The sequence below is a fragment of the Anser cygnoides genome, chromosome 4, assembly GCF_040182565.1.
Source record: "Anser cygnoides isolate HZ-2024a breed goose chromosome 4, Taihu_goose_T2T_genome, whole genome shotgun sequence".
Taxonomy (NCBI): domain Eukaryota; kingdom Metazoa; phylum Chordata; class Aves; order Anseriformes; family Anatidae; genus Anser; species Anser cygnoides.
In genome coordinates, this window is record NC_089876.1 from 34,240,402 (window position 1) to 34,267,440 (window position 27,039).

The 27,039-nt window shown below is 40.5% G+C and overlaps 1 protein-coding gene across 11 annotated transcripts in view; it reads left to right on the forward strand.

Moving 5' to 3' along the window:
- Positions 1-211: 211 nt before the first annotated feature.
- Positions 212-27,039, forward strand: part of BLTP1 (bridge-like lipid transfer protein family member 1) — a 117,374-nt gene continuing 90,546 nt past the window's right edge. For 10 of the 11 annotated variants that reach the window (XM_066996656.1, XM_066996659.1, XM_066996663.1 and 7 more), the window contains exons 1-9: positions 212-348; positions 8,701-8,830; positions 12,440-12,556; positions 14,367-14,445; positions 15,123-15,187; positions 18,343-18,529; positions 19,694-19,775; positions 20,277-20,470; positions 25,986-26,065. In XM_066996656.1, the coding sequence (XP_066852757.1) occupies positions 8,734-8,830; positions 12,440-12,556; positions 14,367-14,445; positions 15,123-15,187; positions 18,343-18,529; positions 19,694-19,775; positions 20,277-20,470; positions 25,986-26,065 (901 nt within the window). In that variant the 5' untranslated portion in view covers positions 212-348; positions 8,701-8,733. Of the gene's footprint in view, positions 349-7,824; positions 7,948-8,700; positions 8,831-12,439; positions 12,557-14,366; positions 14,446-15,122; positions 15,188-18,342; positions 18,530-19,693; positions 19,776-20,276; positions 20,471-25,985; positions 26,066-27,039 lie in introns of those variants that run through there. The other variant, XM_066996657.1, reaches the window with a different exon arrangement.

The window sequence follows — 27,039 nt, forward strand, 5'->3', positions numbered from 1 at the left end:
CCTCCCTCCTCCGCCCACAGCCCCGCCCTCTCCCAGCCTCCTGCCTCCGCACGGAGTCACCCCCCGCCCTGCGCATGCGCAGCGCCTCCCACAGCCGGGCGGAAGAAGGGCGTGGTTTCTCCCCCCCACACCCACCCACTCCTCCACCCGCGCCTTGCGATTGGCCCCTTCCACCCCCCCGTATCGCGCCTTCTCCCTTACCGTTGGCCCTACCTCCCGGCGGCGCTTACCCATTGGCTGCGGCGGCGCTGCGGCCGGGGCGGGGGCGGTGCCCGCCGGGAGGTGCGGGAAGGCCCGGGCTGCCGCCGCTTCCGGGTCCGTGGTGGAGCCGCGGCGGAGGAAAATGGCGTAAGTGCGGGGCGCGGGGGGGGGGGTGAGGGGGCGCGGGGGGGGCCGTGAGGGCGGGGGGGCCGTGAGGGCGGCCGCGGCGCGGGGCGAGCACTTGTTGCTGCCGCCCCAAAAGCTGCGGGTCGGCCTGGCGCAGCCCCCAGCGAACAGCCCGGTCTGGTTCGCTGAGGGGTGGTAGCGCAGGTGGCTGGGGGGCTGCCTGGGGGGCTGCCTGGGGGGCTGCCTGGGGGGCTGCCTGGGGGCTGTGCGGCTTGGCAGGCTTCTCCCCTTCCCCGAGCTGCGGCGGTGTGTCAGGGAGGAGTTGGAGAAATGCCGGAAAAATGCACGCGTGAGGTAAAGAGTATTAGTTTCGTAGGGTATTCCTGAGGTACAAAGCTCTGGTCCAAACGCACACATAAAAAACGAAGTCAGTCTCCTCACTGAGACCAGCCCCAACAGGGATTTTACCCCTTAAGTAGAGGAGCATCCGTAACAGAAACTTCTATTTATCCCCACTGTTACAAGCATTTAGGTTCTGGTGTGGTTTTGCTGGTTTTGCTTGGTTTTTCTTCCTCAGCAGCCAAAACTAGCAATGTTAGCAGCAAAACAACCCCCTCCCGTGAAGAAGCCTGGGACACGTGGCTAGGCATTTTATTTTTTATTTTTAATTTGAGGTAAAAGTAAGTGAAAAAGCAGCCAAAGTTCAGCTGGGCACTGCCTGACAAGCAGTGAAGTGATGCAAGGGGTGTGTTGCTTGCCACACCAGGAATTTCTTTAATTCCTCTTGTGTTAAGATTTGTGTCCTGCACTTTGACAAATAAATGAACAAAAATGGTCTGTTCTTGTGTGGGGGGAAGGAGGGGAAATCATCTATTACAGTAACTCATTTTTTTGTTACAATTTTGAAGTACTTAGAGCATCAGTGTTCTCAAAAGGATTGAAATAAAATGCATCACTGGATTTTTTGGACCCTGAATCAGTAGATGTAAAAGGTTTTTTTTACTCCTTTTGGACAATGGTACTTGTCTAAACCACTCAAACTAGATTTTTTTCCTCCTCAAGGAGCGTTATATATATTTGCAATGTAGATGCTTTTCTAGTAGTTGCTATTTCTCTGTTAGATAAAATATATCTCATCAGGTAGACTGCTGCAAGAATCATATTTGTATCTCACAGCTTCTTTGAAGAAGACTTTTAATTTTAACTCATTTTCTAAGAACACGCATTATTTACTAAGGTAAGCTCCTGTAGTGCAAATGCGGTGTAAGTAATGCTGTCCACACAGCAGTTTGACTGGGGTGGCTCCCAGCTCTGCTCTGTTTGGAGTTGAGCCGTTTCCGCTTGAGGTCGGAGCAGGATTTCATTAGTGCAATTAACGCAGTCGTCCAGCTTGTTTACAGTTTACCACTACCGTTGCTTCAAGCACTGGCTCAGGGGTAGGAACTTGGGCCCAAATCTCAGTTCTTCTACTGAAAATGATGCCAGTCCTCAATTGCCTGTAGGATGTGAAGCAAGTGCAACGCTTCGGATAGTAGAATTGCTGTGTAAGTGCTATCCCATAGCTTATTTAGTGTGTGTGTGCTTTGAGAACGACTTCTCTTCCTTCCCCTTTACCATACTTGTTGATTAAGGTCTTAACTGAGCTTCCTACACTGTCTGGGACTGGCTTGATGTCTCCAGACCTAGCCGGAATACTTTGGGAAAGACGCCAAGGTTGGCAGCTTTTTGTTTTGTAAAATGCGCTGAATGTGCGCCTAGGTGCTGATAACATCGCGTGCCCTCGGAGGGAAGTTCAGCTGAGTTATGTTTGCATTTGTGAGACTGCTGTCGAACATCGCTGAATTACGTGAGGCTCTGACTTGGTACCAGCTCTTGCTGGAGACCCTTTAAAAGAAAGTGACAAAGTGGGTAGGACATGGAAATGACATTTCTTTGCCTTAAGGACCTGTTGTGGGCATGGCTCCCTTAGTGGAGATGTGAAGCATCCGTGTGTGTTACCTAAGTTCATTTATTTAGGCTAGGGGAATTTACCTCCTCTGGTTTAATCTTATGTCTTGGGCGCAATTGCAGCTCCGCTGTATTGTAAATGCTGCAGAAACTGGGAGTTGTGTCCTCCAACTGGAAGTTAACTTTTAAGGAATTAAATGTGGACATTATTTTAGAGAGCAGATTTTGCTTTGCTTTCAAATTAACAAATACTTGGTAAACACTTGATTTCTCTGAACTGAAGATCTGAGGAGTGTCCCTGATAAACTTTAACTCCCATTTATTTCCCCCATAAATTCCAGTCATAATAATAAGGGGATTGGCAGCATCCTTTATTTCACTACTTGCTTCGTAACCGTATAGAAGTTTTTTTTCCTCAGCCTTATGAAATGTTAGCTTTTGTTCACATCTTTGGATACTGTTTTAGTCAGCCATCTCTGCAAGGTGTGCCAGAAAAAAGGAGTATTCCAAAGGATGGGATTAAAAAGACATTTCCTTTTCTCCTCTCCTTTTCTATCAGCCTGAGACCAGTATTACTCTGACATTCCCAGGCACCAAGTAAAATACCTGTTGCTTTCATCTTCAGTTGCAGGTGTAGGACAGAGCCCTTGTGGCCACGTTGCTGTTCCCTTGGCTTCAGCTCTCCGCCAGGCGGAGAGGATGCTGGAAGGCCTCTGTCAGCAGCGGGTCCGCCAGCTCCTCATCTTCCTGCCCTGCCCCTGCAGAGCTCACGTGCTGGGGGCTTTGTCCAGCCAGCCGCCTGAATGATGAAGCCAAAGTGTGAGACGGGATCTGCAGCGGTTTTTTGTGTTGACCATCCACTTTTGGATGGGCTTCAATTTCATTTTTTTGGGGGGTCACCCCTTTTATATATGCGTGCTTTCTGTAACTTTTATTGGTTTGTTCTAGCAGTTTTTTTTTTTCCTCAGGCTAAGTGTTAGCACTTCATGCTGAAGTTAACACTAGTTTATGTATTTGATGTAACTGAAATATATTTATAAAGGCTTGATGCAGGTGCTTCTGAGTGAGTGGCTTTTTCAGGAATGGAGTGTTTGCTGAGAGCCTGGTCCAGGTTGGAATACTGGGAGCAGGCTGGAAATAAAGCACATCCCCCAGGACTGTCAGATGACTCAGTTTCCATCAATTACATCCTTTTAGTACTGATAAAATTTGAATAATACATGACTCAAGTAATTAAAACTTGTACATTTTCTGTTAAGTGTGTGTTTCTTCTCTAAAGAATGCCTGTCTGACCGGGAGGAGCAAGTCTAGGTAACATCGAACCCTCACATCTTCAATTCAATCTGAACATGCACCTGGAAAGCAGGCCCCAAGTATTTTGTGTGGGCATCACAAACCGAGGGCTGGGCCTCCTCTCTCTCCTCGTTCTCATTTGCGGAAGGGTGACTACACAACATCTTAAAAGACTGATGTGAAAATAAATGAGTGGTGCGATTCTGCCACTGCTGTGCCCCGAAATCCACTGCTTCTCCTTTCTTCCTCTCAGGAGAAGTCACACAACTTTCTGTGTGTAGCACACCAGGCAGCTGATGCAAGCCACAAGTGACATTTGGAATAGTAAAGATGTTTTTAAAAAAGGGGGGGGGTCATTATAGTTTTGGACCATATTCTGGCTTGTTTTCAGGGATCATCATCACAAAACAGTAGAGACTTTGAGAACATACTGTAAAAAAGTGCAGAGATGCATGTGGATTTCTGGGTTTCTCTTCCCCACTGACGTGTGCTCTGTCTGGTAGTGGCAGGGCTGGTAAGGGTCAGCTTCCCATCCGTTCCCGTCCACTCTCATGCTTTCCAGAGTACTCCCCTAAGACTTGTCAAGTGTGCTGTTCCTTCAGAAGAACACACTGGCAGCTTGCTTTGAAACCACAGGCACACCAAGCCACCAGTCAGTGTCTCTGCAGAGTGCCCAGTCCATGTTGTGGTGCTGCCCTCTGAGGGTGGCAGAGACACCGCGTGTGTGAGGTGTGAGCAGGTGGACGACCTGCTCAGCCTGGTGGCAGAGCTCAAGGGGGAGGTGGAGAGGTTAAGGGCTATCAGGGAGTGTGAGCAGGAGATAGACTGGTGGAGCAACTCCCTGCTGGGCTTGGTGAGGGGCCTGGAGAACAAGTCTCATGAGGAGCGGCTGAGGGAGCTGGGGTTGTTCAGCCTGGAGAAGAGGAGGCTCAGGGGCGACCTTATCGCTCTCTACAGGTACCTTAAAGGAGGCTGTAGCGAGGTGGGGGTTGGTCTGTTCTCCCACGTGCCTGGTGACAGGACGAGGGGGAATGGGCTAAAGTTGCGCCAGGGGAGGTTTAGATGTTAGGAATGATGTTAGGAAGAACTTCTTTACCGAAAGGGTTGTTAGGCATTGGAATGGGCTGCCCAGGGAAGTGGCTGAGTCTCCATCCCTGGAGGTCTTTAAAAGACGTTTAGATGTAGAGCTTAGTGATATGGTTTAGTGGAGGACTTGTTAGTGTCAGGTCAGAGGTCGGACTAGGTGATCTTGGAGGTCTCTTCCAACCTAGACGATTCTGTGGACTGCAAAGAAGTTTTGCCGTTGGGGTGAGCATAACGGAGGAAGGATGTGTGCAGAGAGCTGGGCCACGTGCACAATGCAGAGGGCATGGAGGGTGGAGGCAGGTAGGAGCAGGACCGTCAACAGAAAGTAGCTCATGGTTGTCCTGGAAAGGCTGTATCTCTGCCTCCTAACGCTGCTGATCCTGCCTCTGCATCCTCCACACCATGTAAATGCCCAGGGACGACATCGGTAGCTCGTCCTGCTGAAGTCTCTGCCTGCTGCAGCTGTCTGTTGCCCTAAGTCTTAGAGGTGCAGTTGCTTCGTAATCAAAATGGATTAAGTGCCTGTGTCCTCTGAGACACATGTGCATCCAGTGCAGGTGGTCGTGCTGCCTGTTTCTGGAAACTTAGGCTCCCATCCTCTTCCTCCTCCTTCTCAGGTGCCTCAGTTGAGGGCAGGGGGTGCCGTCAGCGGGCCGGGGCCTCAAAGGACCTGTGGTGGAGCTCCAAAACTTGCAAACGTTGTCTGATGCGGGATTCCCTTGTTTATTTGCGTGTGAATAGCAAAAATATTCCAGAAAACTTCCAAGGATATCCATCTTATGGTTGGGCTAGTGACGGCAAAAAGTGATGAACGCAGTCTTTGTTTCAGCAGGTCAGTATCAGCATCCCATTGCTTGCAGTCTTGTCTTGCCACAGTCCTACAGAGCCATAACAGCATTCAATTTCCTGCCTCAGTGGTGTATAACACTAGCTTATTTCTTAGGAAGTATCTTAGGAAACATGTAATTTCCTAAATTGATAAGAATTTTGGTGATAATTTCTCAGGAAATTTATTAGGAATAGATAAATTTCTAGGAAAATCACAAGTCGCTTTCTTAGGGTTGTTAGTGTTGTTCACTAAGGTGATCCTGACCACTTGACAACACTTCCACAGTGGTCTTGATCACAAAAGGAGGGTTTGATTTTTCTCTTGAAGGGAAGAAACAAATTCTCCCTGTTGTGCTGACAGCTTGGTGTCTCAGTTTCCCCGGTTCCTTTGCCATTCCCGGGTTAAAAGCTCCTAGAGGCTGCCTGCGGAGCATCATCTACTTTGTAATACAAGCTGGCATGTGGGTTTTTTATTAGGGTATTGTGAATGTCTTAAAGCAAATCACGGTACCATTACATAATTTAATTTGCCATTGTAACGTCCCTTTAAAACAAGGACGTATTCTTAAAAAATATGTGTGTGTCATGCTGCTTAGTCCTGCTGGTAGGGGAGCTACCATAGCGGCTGCTTTGTCACCACTCCTGGAGGCAGTGCCTGGTGGTTTTTCTTTTGTAGTTTGTTTAGTGTTTTGTTTAGTACTTTCCTCATCTTTCCTCCCCATTCTATTCTCTCTTATCAGAAGCGGTAGGGAGCAAATTGCTAGTGCTTGTTAGTGGGACTGTACTTGTTTTACTTCAAAACACCGGCTCCTAATTCGAGGTACTGCTTACCCAGATGCAGGAGAGACAAATGCATTAAAGGCAAGTTTTTTTCAGCTTCTCTTCCATGTTTTGTTCTCAAGTTACAATAGTGAGAGATGGCATGGATTTATTTATTACAGGAAAACCTGGATAAATATTAGTTCCTTTGCTAACACTTAGAAATAGGGACTATTTCAGAAATGTTATCACAGAATCATCTAGGTTGGAAGAGACCTCCAAGATCACCCAGTCCAACCTCTGACCTAACACCAACAAGTCCTCCACTAAACCATATCACTAAGCTAAATGCTTATGCTGCTCAAAACCCAAGATCTTGTCGATGACATTTAGTTTTGTGTTCCCCATCTGATGGAGAGCGTCAGAGACTTCACAAGGAAAGGAAACGAAACCTACCTGGATTTGTTTGAGGGTTGAAGGCTGACAGCCAGACAGGCTGCCAGAGCTGGAAGGTGTTTAAAAAAAGAAAAAGGGGAGGAAAAGGAAAAGAAAAAAAAAAAAAGAAACAAAGCAGAATGATCTCCCTGTAAGAAGGCTTGACAGGTGATGTCCAAGGGAGAAAACTTCAAATGAAAGTAATGCAAGTAAAATAGTGCCGGATGATTTTGAATATTACGGAATTGAGCTACTCCCTGTTAATCACATTTAATTAATATAACCCACTTGCAAGATGGTTTGTGCATGTTTTGAATAAGCGCGTGAGATCAGAAGGACTGGCTTTCTGCGCTCCATGTAACAGTGACATGATGTAGCCAGTTTTTATAAGCCGATGCAAATCCATCGCGAAGCGAGGGAATTAATGGGCACGCCGGATTAAGAGGTTGTGGAAATATTTCATTGCTCTTGAAGGTTGCCTGGCCGTGCACCACCCGTGATCCTTGCCTTCCAGGAGTGCAGGGGTCTGCGCCGCTGGCCCCAGCGTGCGAGGAAGTGGCTGTGGGGTGCGGGATGGCGGTGCTGGAGCAAAGCCCCAGAGCTGCCTCAAGCAGCAATGCCTGAGGGCAACCTTGTGCTGCGTTAAGCAGCGATACCTGAAGGCAGCCGAATTTTTCATCCCTGAGTTTTACTGTGTGCACAAGTGTGGCCGTATAGGCACTTGCTTGGGGAGAGGGTGCGTGGTCAGAGAGCCGCGTGGCTGCTGCTGCTCTGCTGAGCGAGCTGTACTGCTCTGGGACAGCTTCAAGACGAGGGATTGAACTTTTTTTTTTTTTTTTTTTGTGTGTGTGTGAATTAAACATTGGTTTAGTGCAGTTCACAAATGGGGAATAAAAGCTTTGTAACAGGTTTAATTACCTTTCAACTCTTGGGCATCTGCATGTATCCATAAACAGTCTGCAGCCCCCAGATTCTGAGATATTTATGTACTGCTTTCCTCACCTACAGAAACAAATGGACTAGGGGATCTTGGAGGTCTCTTCCAACCTAGATGATTCTGTGATTCTGTGAAATCAGGTTTCCTCACTTAGTTGCTTAAAGAAACCATCAGACGTGAACAAATACTTCCATAGGTCTCTGTTCCCTTAGGAATTAAAACCTGAACTTCTGAATCGTTGTGCTGGGCTAGGACTTTTGCCCCTTTGTTGGTACGAAGAACTGCCGCCTTTTCACTCCAGTGTCACCCGTTAAGATGAGGAGAAAAGTTCATATGTAAGCACTTGGGGGGAAAAAACAGGAATTACGCAGTTGGTTAAGAAATGTAATGGTACATGAACAGAGATTTGAACAGAAATGACCTTTAGGGAGTGGTTCATCTTTGCAAGAAATAGCATGTGTCCTTTTTGTTTTCAAATGATCTGTTTGCCATTCTGCATGTAAGAAGTGGTATAAAAGACATGAGTTACTGGGGGATTAAGTTACAGCACTGAGTCGAGAGATTCTTAATGCACAAGTGCAATAGAGCAATTATCTTGAAATAAACTGCAATTAATGCTTCTCTGACAGGAACATCTTACGGAACAAACCTCTACTAAGTGAACACTGTGCACTTAGTCTCGTGTTACATTTTTAGAATGTTTAACAATTTTACTTCTATGTTCAGTTGCCTTTTAACTTAGTGCTATGGTGCAACAGCCTTTTAAACTTGTTTGCTATTATATGCTGTATAGGGCAGTCAGAGTACTAAATTTAGAGAGCATAGTCTGGGATTTTGTTGATCTGCACTCTGTTTTAGGGAAGCACGTGCCTGGAAACTTCGTTTCAGCAGATAGGAGTGTTCTGCTCTGGGTGGAAACATTTCTGCTCTAGAGGAGAAAAAAAGGGTAGCTGAGAATCATAAAGATGCTATTGAAGGAATAAAATGTATTCATATTTGTTTGAAGCAGACTGTTAACACCACGTTAAACATTCCTAATGTTCTCCACATGGTACAGTTCTTATTACTCTTTTTTTTTTTCCCTTCAGTTCTATAGGTGCTGACACAACAACAGTTTAGCAATGGATCAAAGGAAAAATGATAGTTTTGTCCCAAGTATCACACAGTTGGAGGACTTCCTAACAGAACATGACTCCAATGTTGTTTGGCTGTTAGTAGGTAAGGTGAATTTATTCTGTTTTGGGTAAGTGTTGGTCTTTTTGTTTGTGTGTACTTTTAAACACGCTTCTCAAAACGTTGTTATACCAGTAGAGAATTTCTTGCCAAAAGACATCAAAGCATTGAAAACAGATTTTTACTTGCCATATAACTGCTTAGTGATGTACGACAATGCTATTTAAGTAATTCAGAAAGAAAATACAGTATTGTTTCCAATACTAATATTGCTGGGACACTTGGGAGTGAAGTCCAGTGTGCAAAGGATGATGCTCTACAACTGCTGCTCTGCAAAATAAGAGCTCAGTGAGAACTCTCTGCAAAATAAGTTTTTTCTAACACCAGAATAAGCTGTTGATTAGCTGTAATGCAATAACAGGATTGGCATTGTAGCACACGACAGGCAGATACAGTAACTTCACTCTACAGGTATTTAATACAGTATGCATCCTTTGAATCATGGTATAAAGATACTTGCGTTCATGACATAACTTTTACACCAAATTGTGTGTCAAAATAAGCCTTTCAGGATAGGGTTCTCAGTTATAGGTAGTTTTTGTAAAAGTTCCTTAGTTAGACTTAAGTTAGTCTTCATAACACTGGTGTTGTTGTTGGTGCTGTTGTTTATATTTGTGTGTAGCAACTCTTATTTCCTGAATATGTAAACAAGTGGGGCAGGGAGAGCAAAATAACGATTGAGTTACATTCAGATCTGGATGAAAGCATTAGACGTGCGTTGAATTGAGACTTTTCCAAGAATAGGTAATACCTGCTTTTCAGCCTTGATTCCTGGACCCAGAGCAAAGGGCAGCAGAGGAAAAAGTTTCATTTTTGACTTTTGGGAATTGGGTGTGTATGTGTTGGCTGTTGGTGCACTGCAATTATTTTTCAGTGGGCCAAGTTGAATGAAATGGATATCGGCAGATAGCTGAGGCTGCTTCCAGAATATTATTCATTTTCACTTTTAATATGATGAAGTGGAAAATTTGCACTCAACGTAAAGTTTAAGTGTAATCCAGATGAAAATAAGAGAAGTCACCATGCCAGTAGTTGCTCGTGATAAACTATGGAAAGGACATGGAACAGATCTACAAATTCTGTCTCCAGAAGCTTTGAATTAAGACCTAGGGATGTTCAGGTCTTTCACCAAAGAATAAAAGTGTCAAATGGCAGTCTGCAGATTTTTTTTTCTTTCTCTGGTTTTCACTTTCTGCACTGGATTCACAGAACAAACAATTAGTAATACTACTCGGGAAGTATGTAGGACATAAGCAATTCCATTTAACAACTATAAATCAAACCAAAGGCTTTGCTTAGCTTTCTTATTTGCTTGAACATATTAAACTTACAAATTTATGTTCCAAGGAAGAGTGGGTGGAACTTCAAGACATAATCTAGTCTGTTCCCATTTTCTAAGGGCAGATCGATCTATGTACATCTACGCAGTTTTGGGGAGCTGCTGATCTCTTTATTTGTAAGAAGGTGCCTGGTATTCTAAAAACAAGGACATAAACAGAAAATTTTGGGTAGCCTCCTGTTATTATGAAGTTTGGTTACAAAGGCATTAAAGTAATGTTTATTAATCTTGACCCAGTTTCAACCAGTCGTTCCTTCCCTGCTTTCATCTGCTGACCTATGGCATCCTGTTATACGAGAACAAAAAAAGATGTCAACAGTTTATCTTCTGTTTAATCCTGAAACAGCTAAATATTGATTCAAGTAAGAGGTGATGAATTTCAGAAATGAACATGCTCTTCAAAGAGTTGTTGCGCAATTCTAGAACAATCTGTTTAAGAAAAATCACATGTAGTAAAATGTTTCAAATGTAATTTCCAAAAATGTAATTGCAGTGAAGAGGCTTTTAAAATCAAGGAATATACTAATGAGATTAATAGAGTTTATAGGATCTGTCATTTAGTAGTGGAGACCAAATTTGGTGAGTGGGGAAAAAAAAAAGCGTAAAATTTGGGGCAGATGTGAGACGAGTTATATAGGCAATGGATAGGACCGTGGTGCCTGGAAAGTGTATTAGTTTGCTGATTTTCTTCAGAATGTCACCTTGAGAGGAGACCTTCTTGGCTTTAGGTTAAGTGCCTAGATGAACTTTAATCTCAAATTAAGTTTTACGACTGGAATGAGACCCTTTGAGTGTGAGTCATGCCACCTTTCTCCTTCACTGATAGAGCAGCTTACTCATCTAAAAGCAAGGTGAGGTAAATGCTGCCCTTGCAGTATGCCTTCTCTGAATGCCAGCAGCACTTTCTTTACTGGAGTTTAGTTTTAACCCTCCATGCCTTGTTCCTGTGGAATCACCACCCGTGCAGAGCTTTGACCTAAGATTTGTTTTGTTTTACATGGCAAGCAGCTTACTTGCCCAGGTGTATGTGCTGCTTCAATTTTGGTCAGACTGGATCCATTTTCCAGTAACGAAAAGACAAAGTCATACAAGTCTTTCTCTTCTCCCTTTTCTTCCTCGTCTTTCAACAAAGTGCAGGCACTGTGGTGGAACAGATGACTGCAAAAATTTTAAGGTCTAGTAAATGGACAGGTTGTTTTTGTAAACTTTTTATTAATTACTTGAAATCTCTGCAGAGTGAAGACATCATACCTCTATGTTTTTCTGCACTTCAGTTTTCCCATAAAAAGCACAATAAATCTGAGTTTTTAAGTATAAAATATATATAAAAGGAAAACTTTTGTTATAAAGGTCAGTTAATATAATGAACAGAGGTACCTTAAATACAAAAATTGCATTATTCCCTATTCTGCTCTGGACTTGCAGGTTGATAATTTATAGAGTGAGAGTTAGAAGTAGTCCATTCCCTGGCAGCCCCATTGCTTTTGGGTTTGTCCTTCTGGAATCTTTGAGAACCCTTGCAGTTAGAAATAGGTTACCAGCTCTTAATCAACTAAAGTGAAAATTACTTTGGGGATTAGCAGACCTAATTCTTTTTTTTTTTTAGCATGTTTTTCACTAGATTGCTTTTTCCTCTTCCCCCCCCCCCCCCCCCCCCCCCCATCAAATTCCATGTTCAAACTGCTGACAGATTTCTGCTATCCCAAAGACTGGTCTGTTTCTCTCAGGGTCCAGCAGCTTAGGAAATAGTTTCAGGTGTGAGAGTAAAATTTTCTGTGTTCAGGAAATTTAAGTTACAGTTCATGGTTTGGAGAAGGATGGAGAAGGAGTGTAATTTGACTTCTGTAGATCATATTTTCTTCAGGTATTTTGAAATAAAATGATTGTGTGGTATAATGCTTGCTATGATTTGATCTGTGAAATTTATCAGCTTGGGTGATAGGAGATGACAGTGAAACGTATGGTACCTGTCGCCTGCCCTCAATAGGCCAGTTTTTCAAATAGGGGAATAAAAGACTGTACTTTTCTGAACTTTGCATTTTGCTTTTTTACCCTTTTCACACCTTTCTCATACCCTCTTTCTGAAAACACCCATTAAAATGCCCCATCAGTTTTTTTTTTTTTTTTTTGAGAGTGGGAGGAACATTATGCTTTATAGTTTTAATAGGTAAGGGTTTTATAGTCTTAATAGGTAAGGCTTTTATCTGGGTCAGAATGCTTTGAAAATATTTTAATTCATTTTAATCTTTCAACAGCGACAATATTGTCTTGTGGATGGATTATCTACCTAACTTATTATAATTCCCGGAACATTGGACTCATTTTAACATTGGTTCTTAACAGGCTATATAAGCATGGCTACATCCATATTGGTAAGTTACGATTGCTGTAATGCTATTGCTTTTACCTACTGCTTTTAATTATACTTTGATTTGCTGAAAACCAAGTGGAGGTAAACTCCATTTTCCCTTGTTACAGTAATTTGGAAATTATCAGTATGGTTTTAATTTAAGAAGGAAACAAGTTCAATGACATGCTTCAGGAAATGATTTCTGGTGTAGGTAGGAAAACACCCTCTTTTTCATTGATGTCTAATTGTTTTGTATTAAAGTTCACTTGATGGATTTTTACTGTCAGGTGTACTTTTTTCTGTTTGGTCTTTATACTTATGTATGTAAAGCCTGTACATTTCCCATTACCTTTTTCAAAGCCCTATATTATAACGGTCCACCTCCTAAAAGGAGAAGGTTGGCCCCAAGGAGCCTACTTCAGCCGCTTGACTTTGCCTGGTGATTTGGTGTCCAGGAGCACAGCTTCACACTCCCCCACACCTCTGGGGCTGGTTATATGGCATCTGAAACAGGCAGAGAAACTGGTTGGGCTCAAAGGAGCACGGTGGAGTCTCAAGGCTTGGCTCCTTGTTATAGCAGTGTCCTTGCTTTCTAAATAAGCTGTCAGAACAACTAATGATGTTAGTCCATACCGGGAATGTGATATGTTGAATTTATACTGGCTAGAACATTTCCATCAAAATCCATTAACTTTTTTTTTTCTTTTTTTTATAATTTTAAAACACTTTTGAATAAAACAGGTCAGTACAAATCACTTGGGCACTCACCCACATTACAAAAATATCTGATGTTGAGTCACAGAGGGCTGTATCCCACAACCTCACTCTGACTGCACTTCTGACTTTCATTTATTCTTCCATGCCTTCTTCTCTCTGCTTTCCAGAATGGCTACTACTTTACTTCTGGACTTTTTCTGCAACTATTGATCATAAATGGAGTGATAACTTTAAAACAAACAACCAAAGACCACAACCTCTGCCATACCCACCTACCAAAGAGGCCCTTGCATTAATTTACATATGTCCTCAAGAATTTAAGAACTGTAATCCAAACTATCTTCAAATCCAGCTTTTTGAACAGCAATATAGCTGAAAATCGTACTGGCTGCTACACTTGATCTATAGGCTTTTATTATAATTTCTATGTGAAATCGCTATTAAGTAAAGACAGCTGGACGTAGCTAGCCAAATATATGGTGTTCTTTATCAACTTAATCAGTAAGAAGAACATAACATGAATTAAATCCCATGATTAACAGCTTGGCTTCAATCAATTAATGGTGGTTTTTTGCTTTAACAAATCATGGTTTACTTAAATGTTTGCGAGTGAAATGAAAAGCATTAGGAAAATTATGGGCTATTGCACTACCTGCTGATCTTTTCATACTTATTAATCCCTTCCCGCTGTAAACACAATTTGTCAAAACAATTGCACTGAAAACATGATAGGTATTTAAAATTTGAAAAATTCTTCAATCAGGAATCTTTATTTCTCTAACATTGTTCTTGCATACAATAGCTTGATAGGAAAACTGTTCAAAATAGCTTGCCTAAATTGTCTCACAAGTTTTGTGAGGTACTTGGGTGTTCCTGAGTGACTCGTGTTTCTCAGATGGTCCGTTGTGTTCTTGGATGATGCCAAACCTCTTAGAGCCCTGTACTTGTCGCGTGTGTTCTGCATCTCTGACTTCCCTTCTCTGAATGTCAATGTGTTTTTGAAGCTCAAGATACCAAGTAAACACATTTCAGATAATTGACCACTGTATTCTCCTGTTCAGAAGTTAAAATATCAACAATTTCAGACTAACACCCTGTAAATTCTCTCAAATTAGGTTCCTTTTCGTTCTCTGTGCTGTCTGGAAAAGTCATGGTTCGGGAAATCTATTTCATCACAGAAGACATGTCTATCAGGTACAGATTTCCAAGGGAGTCACTGTTCTAAATACTGATATTAAATACAGGAAATGTGTATATCGAAGTAACACATCCAAGTGCCATTTTACAAATGAGTAGTACGTACACTCATAAATGTTAAAAATAAACTATTTTGATGAAAGTGTTTTGACATTCTTAGAGATGCACATTTTGTTAGCTGATTTGCTGTTTGAGCATTATCAATTGGAAGTGAGTACTGAATAAGATTCTAGTGGCCCTTAATATGTGTAGAAGAAAACATTTTAGAGTTTAAAGGAGAACTGTTTTTAATTAATGGCTTTCAGTCCACGCTTCTGTGCTTAAGTCTTGAAGATTTGCTTGGGCCAAGTAGTTTTGCATTTGTAGCCTGGAAGCGAGAATAATTTGTTTCATGAACTGCTAACTAGCAAATAGCTTATAACTTTGATTCCTATCATGAAAGTTGTACAACCTTAGGTAGACAATGGATATAGGGTTCTATACAAGTTCAGCTAATGTGGTAATTGTATAATACTGTACTATGAGACTCGCATTTCTCTGTGCTTTGCTGTTGCTTGTACACTGTTGAAATTGCAGATCTCTGCAGTGCATAAGGCAGAACATCGTGCAGCTACACAGAGGACTTTGGATTATTAATCTTTTAACTTCTGTTTTATCTAATTTATTTAATTTAGAATCCAGGACGGATTTATCATATTTCGCTGGTGGAAGATGTACAACCCTAAGCAGAAGCAGCATGGTAGGCATCTCAAAAAAAGCTTAAAATTTTAAATTAAGTTTACAGGTAGTCTACACAAAAATATTTCCTTCGCACAATTGCGTGCATGTAGTTCAATTGCTATTATGTACCCGAAGTACATCGAAACATCAGAAGGTATGAGTTCTTTTAACCGGTTCACCTACATTTGTGGATTAGAACAACACAATGAAATAAATAAAGGATTTATAGTCAGGGACTCAAGGCCTTCTCAAGACAATGCTATTAATCTTAATAGTAGCCTTCATTAGCTGTAGTCTGAGCATAATTGACTCGGTATTGAAGTTTATAACCATGACAAATAGAGACTTCTGAGGTTCTGAAACTTGATTTTAGTTTTCAAGTTTTGCTGTTTTGTCAGTATTTCAGCAGAAGTGTTACAATAAGGGATATTCTTTACTATTTGATAACCGTGTGTCTTGATGACATCTGTGGTCATAGAAGTGCAGAAGTGGGGAAAAACTCATTTATTTTTCTTCCTTATCTATGGCTGAAGAAGGAGGCATAACACTGGATACAAGAGATTAATTGTATCTGCAGAGAACACTTTGAGAAAACATAAATAACCTTGTGATGTGTGCTTAGACATTTATAGGATTAGAATCTAGTTGGATGAGTGTCTCAAGGGCTGCCTCTCTTGACTTCTCAAGTGTCACAGTTCCATTGCTAATTCAAGGAGGTCCAGAAGTGGCATTTGTATGCCGCTTGAGGAGGGCACTAATTGAGAAGGTGACTGAACTTTGGAAGACCTTCTTTCCCCTTGCTATGCCTCTCTCCCTTGGAATGGCCTCTGATGGCATGATGCCTCTTAGATTTCCCAGGAAGCTTATACAGCTGTAGCTTTTTCAGGACCAGCTCAGCAGTGGTAAGAGTACTGCGTACACGTTATGCAGGTAAATATGAGACACCTTTCAAAATATTGATATAAATTGGGAAAAGTTGCCCACCTTTTTTTTAAATCGAGACATTACATAATTCAAATTCTTTATACTGTAAGAAGACTAATTCAGGAAGTAGAAGCTAGTCTTAAAGTTAATTACATTCTTGTAACCACAGGTTATCATCCAGCAGGTTTTCATAGAATTTTTTCCATCTGCTGGTTAAAACGTATTTCTCTAGTGGCTTACAGAATGAAAAACGCATTGAACTTATTGCAGTAAGGATAGCTGTGTCTGTCTTTGGTGGTGTTTTTGCTTGGCAGTGTTCCAAAACTTTAACCATTTCTGCTGGCATTTAAGACTGCATAATTAGCAGACAAATAATCCAAGTAATTGAGGAGGTCAGAGATCTATCGGTTTGACAACAAAGTAATGTGAATAAAGTGCTCTCTTAAATAATTGCTTTCTCTTAGGAAAAATAACCTTGCTTACTTTACATTGCAACTATTTATCAGAGATTATTTCATTTTTAAAAGGAAAATTAAAATCTTCAAAAATTCTTAGCCCGTTGTATTATATTCTTCCCCATACTTTTTAATCTGCTTCATCACAACCTAAATACCTAACCAAATTGCTAAGGCTGCTGGTAAATTGCATGCTAAGGATTTCTCTGGTTTCTTTGAGGATTACTATTGCAGCTGTCACAAAGTGATTGGTAAACCTGTTGTAGCTAGACATTACTGATACATACCTTTGTTTCAGATACCTCATAAAAGGAAAAACAGAATAGATATGAAATGTTCCTATAGGAAAATGCATAGACTGAAATGGGCCTATTAAATATTTAAAAATGCCACCAGATTCTTATAAAAACACAAACCTTAAGTCTTTTAAGATTTTTGCTTGGAAAAAGTAACATCTTGTGAAGGGTTAATATAAGCAGTAATGATTAGTTCATGTTTTTGTGTTTCGTTTTATTTTTTTGTTTTGAAGTTTTGCATCTGAGGTGCTTGGTGGCGCTATGATGAGAAATGGAGCGGGAATGGGAATTTGTTGTTAATAGTGGTGATAAACTTGGTCCTGCTGGTACAGAAATGATGTGACCTCAATCTGTTTTCATTCTGACATATTTAAGGCTGTTAGAAGAGTTGGGTTTTTGTTATTATTTATTAAGAGAAGGCTAGTGAAGTATCCTGAAATACTCATAGGCCTCACTAAGGCGTTCCGTCTGGGTGGCTCCCAGCACGTACTGTGTGGGATTATTCCTCCCCAGGTGCAGGACTTTGCACTTCCCCCTGCATGATGTTCCTGTTTGTCCCTTTCTCTGACAAGTAAAGTCGAGATCTCTAAACATTGGCTCTTGGGCACAAACGCAATGGACTGCTGGGTTTCTTCTCTTGCCCCTGACTACAGCAGTGGTAGCTCTGCCTTTCTCAGTTCTAGTGTCTGCAGGAAATGTTGCCCTCAGTTTCATCCCCAATTGCTGACTCCTGTGATAAGCATTGATGTTTCAGTTACCTAAAGTGTGTTTGGCTTAGAAAGACCAGATCAGCTTTTAAAGCAATTGAGATCTCTTGGGTAAATGTGTAGTGGGCACTCTTTCAACTAGGTAATCAGGGGGAAGTTGTGTGAGCATTGTCCTCACATTAACTACATAATTAGGTCATACTATCCAAGGTGAAAGTATGTCACAAACAGCTCTATATGCAACCAGCAGATGTTAAACTCATTTTTATGTATTAAAGAGCCAAGTTGATATTACAGTTAAAATCTTGAATTCGTGAAAATGTTGATTGACTGCATGAAATAAGTATGCTTTTTGTTAATTCTCCGTATTTATGCTTTATGTTTCTCTATAAAACGAAGATGCTTCTCAGTTTGGCACTGAGGATTCAGTGGTGTGTGTCAAGTGATTTTTTTTTTTTTTTGGTTTTATATATGAGACTGAATAACCCTCATTTACCATTTTGTGCAGCTCCTTTCTGGATTTATTTTTGCATTGTGACCAAAGGGTGAAATTCCCTTTGGGTTTTATGTTTTGTATACAACTGCTTTATTTGCCAAGTTTCACTGATTTGCTTGGAATGGCATAAATATTTTGTGTGTTCTTTTTTTCTAACTGTTTCTTAATATGTAGTTCAGCAGCTGTTAACTACCACGTAGATAGTTTTTTGCAAAATGTACCTATCTGTAAAACTGTAAATACTTAAAGGAAATGTTGGGGTAGAATTTGGAACTCTTTTCCTACTATTCATTTAGATCCAAAGGCAGAAACAAGACTGTACATCATGGTGAATGACTTTGAATTTCACGTGTACAACCGTTCTGAACTTTATGGACAACTTCAAGAATTATTTGGCTTGGATCCCACAATAATTCCAGCAAAGAAAGATGATGAAAAAGCACAAGTGAATGGAAGGCAAAGAACACATGCCAATCTTGAAAGGTAAATTATTATTCATTTTGCTATTTTGTTGATGCTTTGTTCTGTGAAGTGCTGAACTAATTGGGTAATGTTTTGTTAACATATGCTCTGGAGGCCAAACAGTTGAAGCACAGTGGAGAGAGAAATTGCGTTGACAGGCCTGACAGTCTGAATGTTTTTCCTTCCCTCAGACTTTCTACCACAACAATTAAAAAAAAACACAACTGAACAAACCAAATACCCCTTGCTTAATGATCAGAGAAAGGTTGAAAAATCTATTTGAAGCACTCTGTAGAAAGGGAGGATGTGTTGAAAAGGATTATGCTTCCAGAATAATAACAGCATTGCTCAGTAGAAGTAACAGTCCCTCAGGACACTGAATAGACAAAATGTGAGGATCCATATGGTGTTGGGAGGACTAAATGTTTTTTGAGCGTTACACTCAGGCTGATTTGCATTCCATTTTTAGCGGTGTGTGATTGTGTGTGTAGATGCACAAACAATTATTTTTTTCCTCTTTCTGGGTACCCCGTAAAGCATGGTGTGGACGTACAGAGTTTCTCTATTTAGGTTATTTGTAGTGGTGTCAGGTATTCAATCACAAGCCTCTCTTTGGGCAGAATCACATCACACTGATTTATTGGCAGGAGGAGAGAAGTTCTAATGAGACTTGAGTCCTTCCAATGCTGCTGGCCAGGCCAGTATGTGTTACGAAATTATGTAGTAGGCTGCTTGCAGCATGCTGTGACAGTCCTGAATCTGGGTAGGGGCTGCGCCTTCAAGCCAATCTCTTCATATTTCTATTTTAACACCCATACCAACACATGCATGAAGGACTTCTCCCTTTGGGAAGTGACAGATCCTTCACCAAAGACTTAAAAGGAGTATTTCAGGTGTTTTTAGAACAGACCAAGTTCCCCTTAGGAAGATGTATTTAACTTGCTCTGTGTTAAAACATGGCATGTTTGTTTTCTACTTGTGTTAGCTCACAATACACCAGCACCAAAGTGTAACTGCACGTGCTTCCAGGCTCTGAGTCTGTAGGCTGCTAGCAGGTCCTTGAGAGGAGGCACCCTCATGGGAAGAAGTATTCCCCAAGAGCTGTGCACTGCAGATCCCTAGAAAAAAAGCTTGGTTAGTTCTTCTGCAGAAAAGAGAAAATAATAAAAACAATTTTTTCCGTAGTGTTAAAGTAAAAACAGAATCTCAAGACCCTTCTTCCTCATGGAGATCGCTTATTCCTGTCATTAAAGTCAATGTGAGCACGGTAAGTCAAACAAGTCCCTGATACATTCATAAAAATCAGGCTTGTGACTCATTTTTCTTTTACATTCTATTTAATTTTTGTTTTCCATCATGATTTATAATAGTTTTGGTGCTCATAGAAACAAAGTTATGTTCTCTATTTTGGGAAGGACTTGTTTCTTAGGCTTGTAATGATTTCAAGAATATCACGTAATTAAGCTAGGTAATGGGTGTTACACATTTTTTTTTGTTTGTTTCCATACATCTTTTAATAGGGATATTTGGCCATTTTGCTTAAGAGTTAATGCTGCCTCACAAAAACAGGGAAGCTTACTGACATAATAGGATATAAAATATTGGAATTTTGCAAGGTAATATTTTAGTTATGCGCAGATTAAGGACAAGATTTTGGTCCCTAATCTTTGCATACGGGTGGTTAAACTGTATTATTATAGGTGAATTATCTATACATATATGCAATAAGCAGTGTATTACAAGCAATTGGGTCTTCTTTTTAATTTAGGGTCGCTTGGCGTTTGGGAATCATTATCAGCCACAAACACTTTGTATTAACTTTGATGATGCTTTTTTGACATATACCACAAAACCACCTTCGAGCCACCTTGATCAGTTTATGCATATCGTGAAAGGAAAATTGGAAAATGTTAGAGTCATGCTGGTTCCGAGTCCCAGATATGTTGGTCTTCAAAATGATGAGTAAGTTTTGCTGTTTTTTGTTGTTGTTGTTGTTGTTCAGATTCCTTATTTCATAATTTATTTTAAGAAAATCAAGAAAAAGTTGATTGTGTTTCTGTGACTTTCTTAGTGGGTTTAGGTGGCTGGCATTTTTAACACCCTGAAGTTATTAGATGTTGGATCTTTGAAACTATTTGCTTATGAAAAAAAGTGTTGGTTTTCTGTCATTGCAGATTTTTTTGTCTATTATGCTTATGTCTATTTTATTGTCTTTGTCTATTATATCTATATTTATTATATGTCTATTATGATTAGTATTCTGTATTTAGTTATTATTTTCCTTCACTTGGATATTATAGCTATATGCAGGCTTTGACAACAGTAAAATTTTAGTATTTATGCAAGATTTAAGGTGTTTAGTTCTGTAGAGGTGATTTGCATATAGTTTGGAAAATGATTAAAAAAAAAGAAAAAAGGGAAAAACAGCACAATATTTGATGTAGTAGAAATGAGGTTATCTTCTGAAGGCAGATTGCTGATCCTTTTACCTCTTCGTATTCTGTTCTTAGACAGCCAGGTTTATGAAGCTTTAACAAACTAAATAATACTAACACAAGCAACCAAAAAATGGGGTGCTTGCATGACGTATTTTGACACTAGGTTTCAGGTTTTATTACACTTGAACCAGATAGACATTCATGTGCATACTATATTAATACTCTCGATACGGTATGAATTTCATAGCCAGAATTTTCAACATCATCTTATTCAATGGTTATAAAATTATATATTCAACAGACAATTTGGACAAAGATGCTAAATTTCAAAGACTTTCACAGGTATTATTTGGTCTACAAAAGGTATATAATGCGTACTATCCTTGGACAATTGCATATATGTATTCATGTTAAATGGTTTTATCTATCTATATAGCTTCTAAGCAACAGTATCCAGAGAATTAATTATGATGCTTCGAAGTAAACTGTGCTTCATTTGACTTTACCTTAGTTAGATTTGTATCAGCCAAATCCTGCCACCTATAAAATACCTTTATATCTTTTCAGTTTTAAATAATACTCAGTGGGTATATACAGAATCTCACTCTTCAAACATGACAACAAAGGAAACTTCTCCAACTAATAATGAAAACAAGCTAACAACATTAAAACAAAATAGGATTAAGAAACTGAAACTATTAGCCTTTTCTCGTGCTTCCGCTAAGTATTTTCCTTTTATGCTATTACCATCCCTACAGCTCCTGATGGCTGAAGGATAATGTGCGCAGAAAACATGTGCCCTAATTTACTGCAGATTCAACAAATGACCCAGTTCACTGAAAAATGGGAATGCTTTTGAATCTTGAGAGCCTGCCCTCTTGTGCTTCTTTGGCTTAAAAATTAAGCCATGTCTTAACTTTCAGAAATTCCTGCAGGCAATATATGTATAGAAAACGGTTAAGTGACAACAAAATTTGTAGCAGACCGACTAATTAATACAAACATCAAAAAGCAGCCTTGACAGCAGTGATTTATAAAGGAATCCTCAACACCTCCATCACTTTTTACAAATAAATACTCCGAAACACAAGTTAAAAAAAAGTGCTAGGAAAAGCAGGTCAGGATGAGTTTGGAGATCTGTGAGTAAGTCAGCATGCTCAAAGTGAAGGCTTCAGGTAGATATTAAGTAATGGTCTTGGATGATGATGGTAATGACAGTGGAGGAGATGATTATCTAACCCGTCCTTGTGAATGGCCTGTGGTGGGGTTTCTAGGGTTCTGCCACCTCAGTCGGGCGAGGTGTAACTAACTATTCCTGCTGAGGGAGGAGAAGAGATCAGGTCAGATGGCCTCATTAGGTCTTCCTCTCCCATGTTATTTGCAGATAGTTTCAGGTGTGCTTTAGGTTGAGAATACTGGTAGAGGAAGCAGTGCTGTTGTCTTGTGTGCACGGCTGTGCAGTGAACGCTGATAAGGGAATTCATCTTTGTTAAGAAAAATGCATGTTGGTCTTAAATCTGAATCAGTTCTGGGTTCACTACCTGTCACTTGTCACCCTAACATATGACCATCCTAGGACTGGCATAAGCAAAGGTATTATGAAAGAAAAGACCGGTTTTCTTGGCTGCTCTGTTGTTTGCTGTGGCCTGTGACTTCTTGGTAATGTAAAATGACAAGTTGCTTGAGTTACCTACTCTGTATTTTCATAGTGTCCTTCAGAGAATCAAACCACTGACACACGACAATACAGAACTGAACTTTCCTTTTTGTATACGAACGAGGGTTGTAAGAAACACATTGAACAGGCAAAAAGGTTTTTTTTTGTTTACAAGTGTAGTGAGTTCAGACAGATCGAAACAAGAACAAGGAGGAAAAGGGTTTAATTGAGTATGAAGACCCAGTAAACATACGCTCTAGAAGAATGTGAGGAGGAGGACCGAGGAAAGTGTCCAGCTACCATGTGCTAATCCCTTCTCCTCCTCCACTTCTGTTTAGTGTAAGAGCTCAGAGGCGTTCTGCAGAAAGTGGAGCAGCGCAAAGGTGAAGAGGATGGCGTGAGCCCGGGTCTTTGATGGGAGGGTTTGGCCCTTATCTCAGCTGCTAAGGCTTTCCTGTCAACACTTCCCGCTTTTCTTACAGCCGAGTGGCAGTGGCTGGCAGGCCGTGGACTTGGTGAATTCAGGTTGTGTTGAAGAAGGCTTAGCTCAAAATCTTTATATATAATTCTATATAAAATCTTAACAATTTTGTTGTAAGCTTTAATCTCAACACTAAGTCTGTATAGGTGAACGCTGTTGGTAAGGCAGAAGTAAACAGGTGTTTGGCGTGCTGTATGCATTCATATCGTACAACTACACCCAGTTTTGTTAAAACAGGAATGTAATTTCTCCAATGTATTTGTATAGTCTGACATAAATGTGTGTGGTATGAAAATATTCACTCTCTGTGCTGTCAGAGCGGGGAGCACACTTCATGTGAGAGGGGTGTATTATTCTGTACTTTACAGAACAAAATGCATACCAGATAGAGCAGAAAAGTAAAATTTGGCATCATACACAGGCCACCTCACAGAGCAGCTGGTTGACCTTCATGGTGAAATGAAGTTTCTTAAATAAGACACAAACTTTGCCTGACAAAAGGTGCCCTGCTAAGGTGGTATAGCCAGACAATAGCAGCTGGTGGCATTGCTCAGAGGAGTTAGTTGTGTGGCAGAGGCAGGCAGCTGTTACGCTGTGACCTTCTCCTCTCCTGCATTACAAAGCAGAGCGGCTTCCTTGAAATTTGTGAGGCTGAAGTGACCGCCTGGTGCTGCTGAGCAGCGGTGAGCTTTTTGGACTTGCTGGCCCGAGCGTGTGCGTTGTGGAGCAGAGGCGGAATGAACTGAGCTCCCCCCATAAACTGCTATTATTATAAATCTCTAAGTACTTTTCTTCCCTGTTCTATTCAGGAACTGCTAAACAATTGTTTTTCCAGATCTCGCTATATTTACATCTCATTGGGGAGGCCAATTCAATTTTACACAGGAAAAACAACTAATTGGAAAATTAAAATGAATAGGAAGTATTTCATCTTTTGCTGCTGCCATTTACAGTAAAATTGATTTAGACTTTCTCACTCTGCTGCTTATGAAGCAGAGCAGTACGTGGGCTCTGCGTCTGCTGCCTGCCATGTTCCCCGAGCTTTCCTGCCTTTGAGATGAGGTGCGGTGCGATGAGCAACATGCTTCTGCCAGGTCACAGTCTTTGACCATGTATTTTTGTCATCAGGTTTTCTTCTTTTTGATAAGAAGTGCAAATATATAGAAGTGGTTGAAAAGTGAGAAAGATGTGTCTTGCAGCGAAAATATAAATTTCACATTATAATGTTTTTATTAGGAGTATAAAATATAATGTATGAATGTGTATATGTTGTAATACTCTGAGAAATGTGTCATAGTATGGCTAGCATACTAATGTTAGGGAAAGTGTTTGATTCATTAGTTTTAGCATTTGGGTCCTTTTGAGGGAAATGCTATTAAGGAAGAAGAGAGCGTTTATTTTCCCCTCTTAACTAATGGTCTAATTACTGAAGAAGGCTTGTCCCTCTGGTTCTGGGTGCTATTTTAGTAAGAAAACAATTAGCAGGTGAAAGAACGTGTTGTAGGACAAGGAGAAAGGAACTCTTGATGAAGAAGAAACAGTGAAAGTAGAACTTTGGTAGCTGATTGTGGGTTATGACGCTTGAGAAATGTCTTTGTGCAGAGAGGAACCTGTGATTTTAATGCATGAGTTAACTAAACCTCTAAGCTATTTTATGTAGTAATAATAATGTAATGATCAAATGGTTTCTGCAATTTGGGGTAGACAATGCAATATGACAGCAGCCTTTGTCGAGGGGAGACTTGAGACCAGACTGAGCGTTGACGGTTTATTTTCAGAAGCCCATTTAATTTAGGTAGCACATAGACCTGGAAGAGCAGCAGTGATAGGGAGGGAAAGAGAGTAACTGAAGTTATAACCTGCACTTGGAATGGACTCCAAAACAACTGCATCCAGACAGCCTGTGGTGTGTGCCCTGACTGGGCTGGGCCCCTCCACGTGCTACACCTACCCTTCTGGTCATGCCTTGGGACCAAAGCCTAGCAGATAAGGTAGCTGTGGCTCTTGTAGTCACCCTAAAGTCAGGCTGCTGCCAAGAGTGGCATAGACACATGGAGCTGCTGTCTAGGGATGGCATCAAATTGGAGTCCTTCCCACAAAACCTTCCTGGATGCCATATACGGTGTATCTCCAGCGCTACAGGTCTTTTTGTTCAGCGAACATAATGGGCATCAGAGGTTCAGCAATAAAGGCAAATTGCACATAGGTGACTTCTGAAAATGGGTTTTAATGTGTCTGTGTGGTTTCCTGCTTGGATCTGACTTTTCTTCAACCTGCTCATATGTGGACAAAACTGCATGAATGCTTGTACTTGCCATGAGGACGTAGAACTATGCATAGTATAGCCCCTTCTGTTGTTCTTTGTAGACATATGATGTAGCTTTTTTCAGCATGGCTGCTGAAATCTCTTGGAATCAGAAGGCTTTTCCAAGTGTATGACATGTTGCTTGTGGGTTAGCATTGGCATTCAGTTTGTTCAAGCCTGTAAAATACTTTGCAATCTTTGATTTTTTTTTTTATTTTTTTAAATTGGCATTATTGAGCAGAAATGTATGCAACATGGTCTGCAGTGACATTCCACTGAATTGGAAGACCCTGGAGGAATTGATCACTAAGAGGTTTTCCACAAACCTTTGTACCTTCTCAGTTTTTAAAAATAATAGTTGTACTAGACTTGTGTAAGTCTATACAGATACTCTCAGTACAATATTTTTTAGAATGGCTTGTTTGATGCAGTTAGCAATTTTATTGATGATACTTAAATAAGTACTACATGCAAGTTACAAGTGAATCTGACCTATGTTATTTCTTCCATTATGTTTAACTTGTAATATTATTTGAATTTATGAAGGTGAATCTCAGTGTTTTTATTTTTAATCTTTGCACTTTTTTCCATTACAGACCACCGAGGCTGATGGGTGAAGGTTTTGTGGTAATGCAGTCCAATGATGTAGATATCTATTATTATATGGATGAACCAGGTACGTTCTGTTAAAGTTTTAAGGGATGTGAAGGTTGTTTATTTAATTACCTGCACTTGCTAGATAATTTCTTTTCATACTGAAACAGTTACTGTAATGTTTTGAAGTGAATAAAAGCATTCATAAGTATTACTACCTAGGTTTGTACTTAATTTTTTCTGCAAATTAAAAAAAAGAAAGTCCCCCACCTCCCCAAATTTCTCGGAAACAAATGGGAGACTGGTGCATTTCATAACTAGGTGATTGTGAAATTTTGAAACGTTTTCTCTTTAATGATTTTTGTCAGCATATAGACCGGTCCGTCTAGGAGGCCTGGGGAATTCCAAGGGTGAAATAACTACATGTAGAACAAATGGTTTTATTGACGAGTATTTTTATATAGATGTAGGCACTCAGTCAGCGGTGCCTTTCTTGAGTCTATATGCAATGTGCAACAATGAATATTGATACTTAAAACAAGTGTTTTTTTGAAGATGTAAACTTAAATGATGCAGGTTTCCAAAAGGGGCAGTTTATATTTTTATTGCCTATTACTATATTTTGTGTTTTTTTTTGGTGTGTTTTTTTTTTAAAGGTTATTTGATGCCTTTATTTCTGAATGTTGTAGTGTCTGTCTTTTTCACTTTAAATCCAGTGCATTATGTTACCACTTTATTTTGCAGGTTTTTTTTGTTTGTTTGCAAAAGCTTTTACTGTGAATCCACTTAAGGCATTTTCTGAATCATAGAATCATAGAATGTCCCGAGTTGGAAGGGACCCATAAGGATCATCAAGTCCAACTCCTGGCACCGCACAGGTCTGCCCAAAAGTTTAGACCATGTGACTAAGTGCACAGTCCAATCGCTTCTTAAATTCAGACAGGGTTGGTGCAGTGACTACTTCACTGGGGAGCCTGTTCCAGTGTGCAACCACCCTTTAGGTGAAGAACCTCTTCCTGATGTCCAGCCTAAACTTCCCCTGCCTCAGCTCAACAC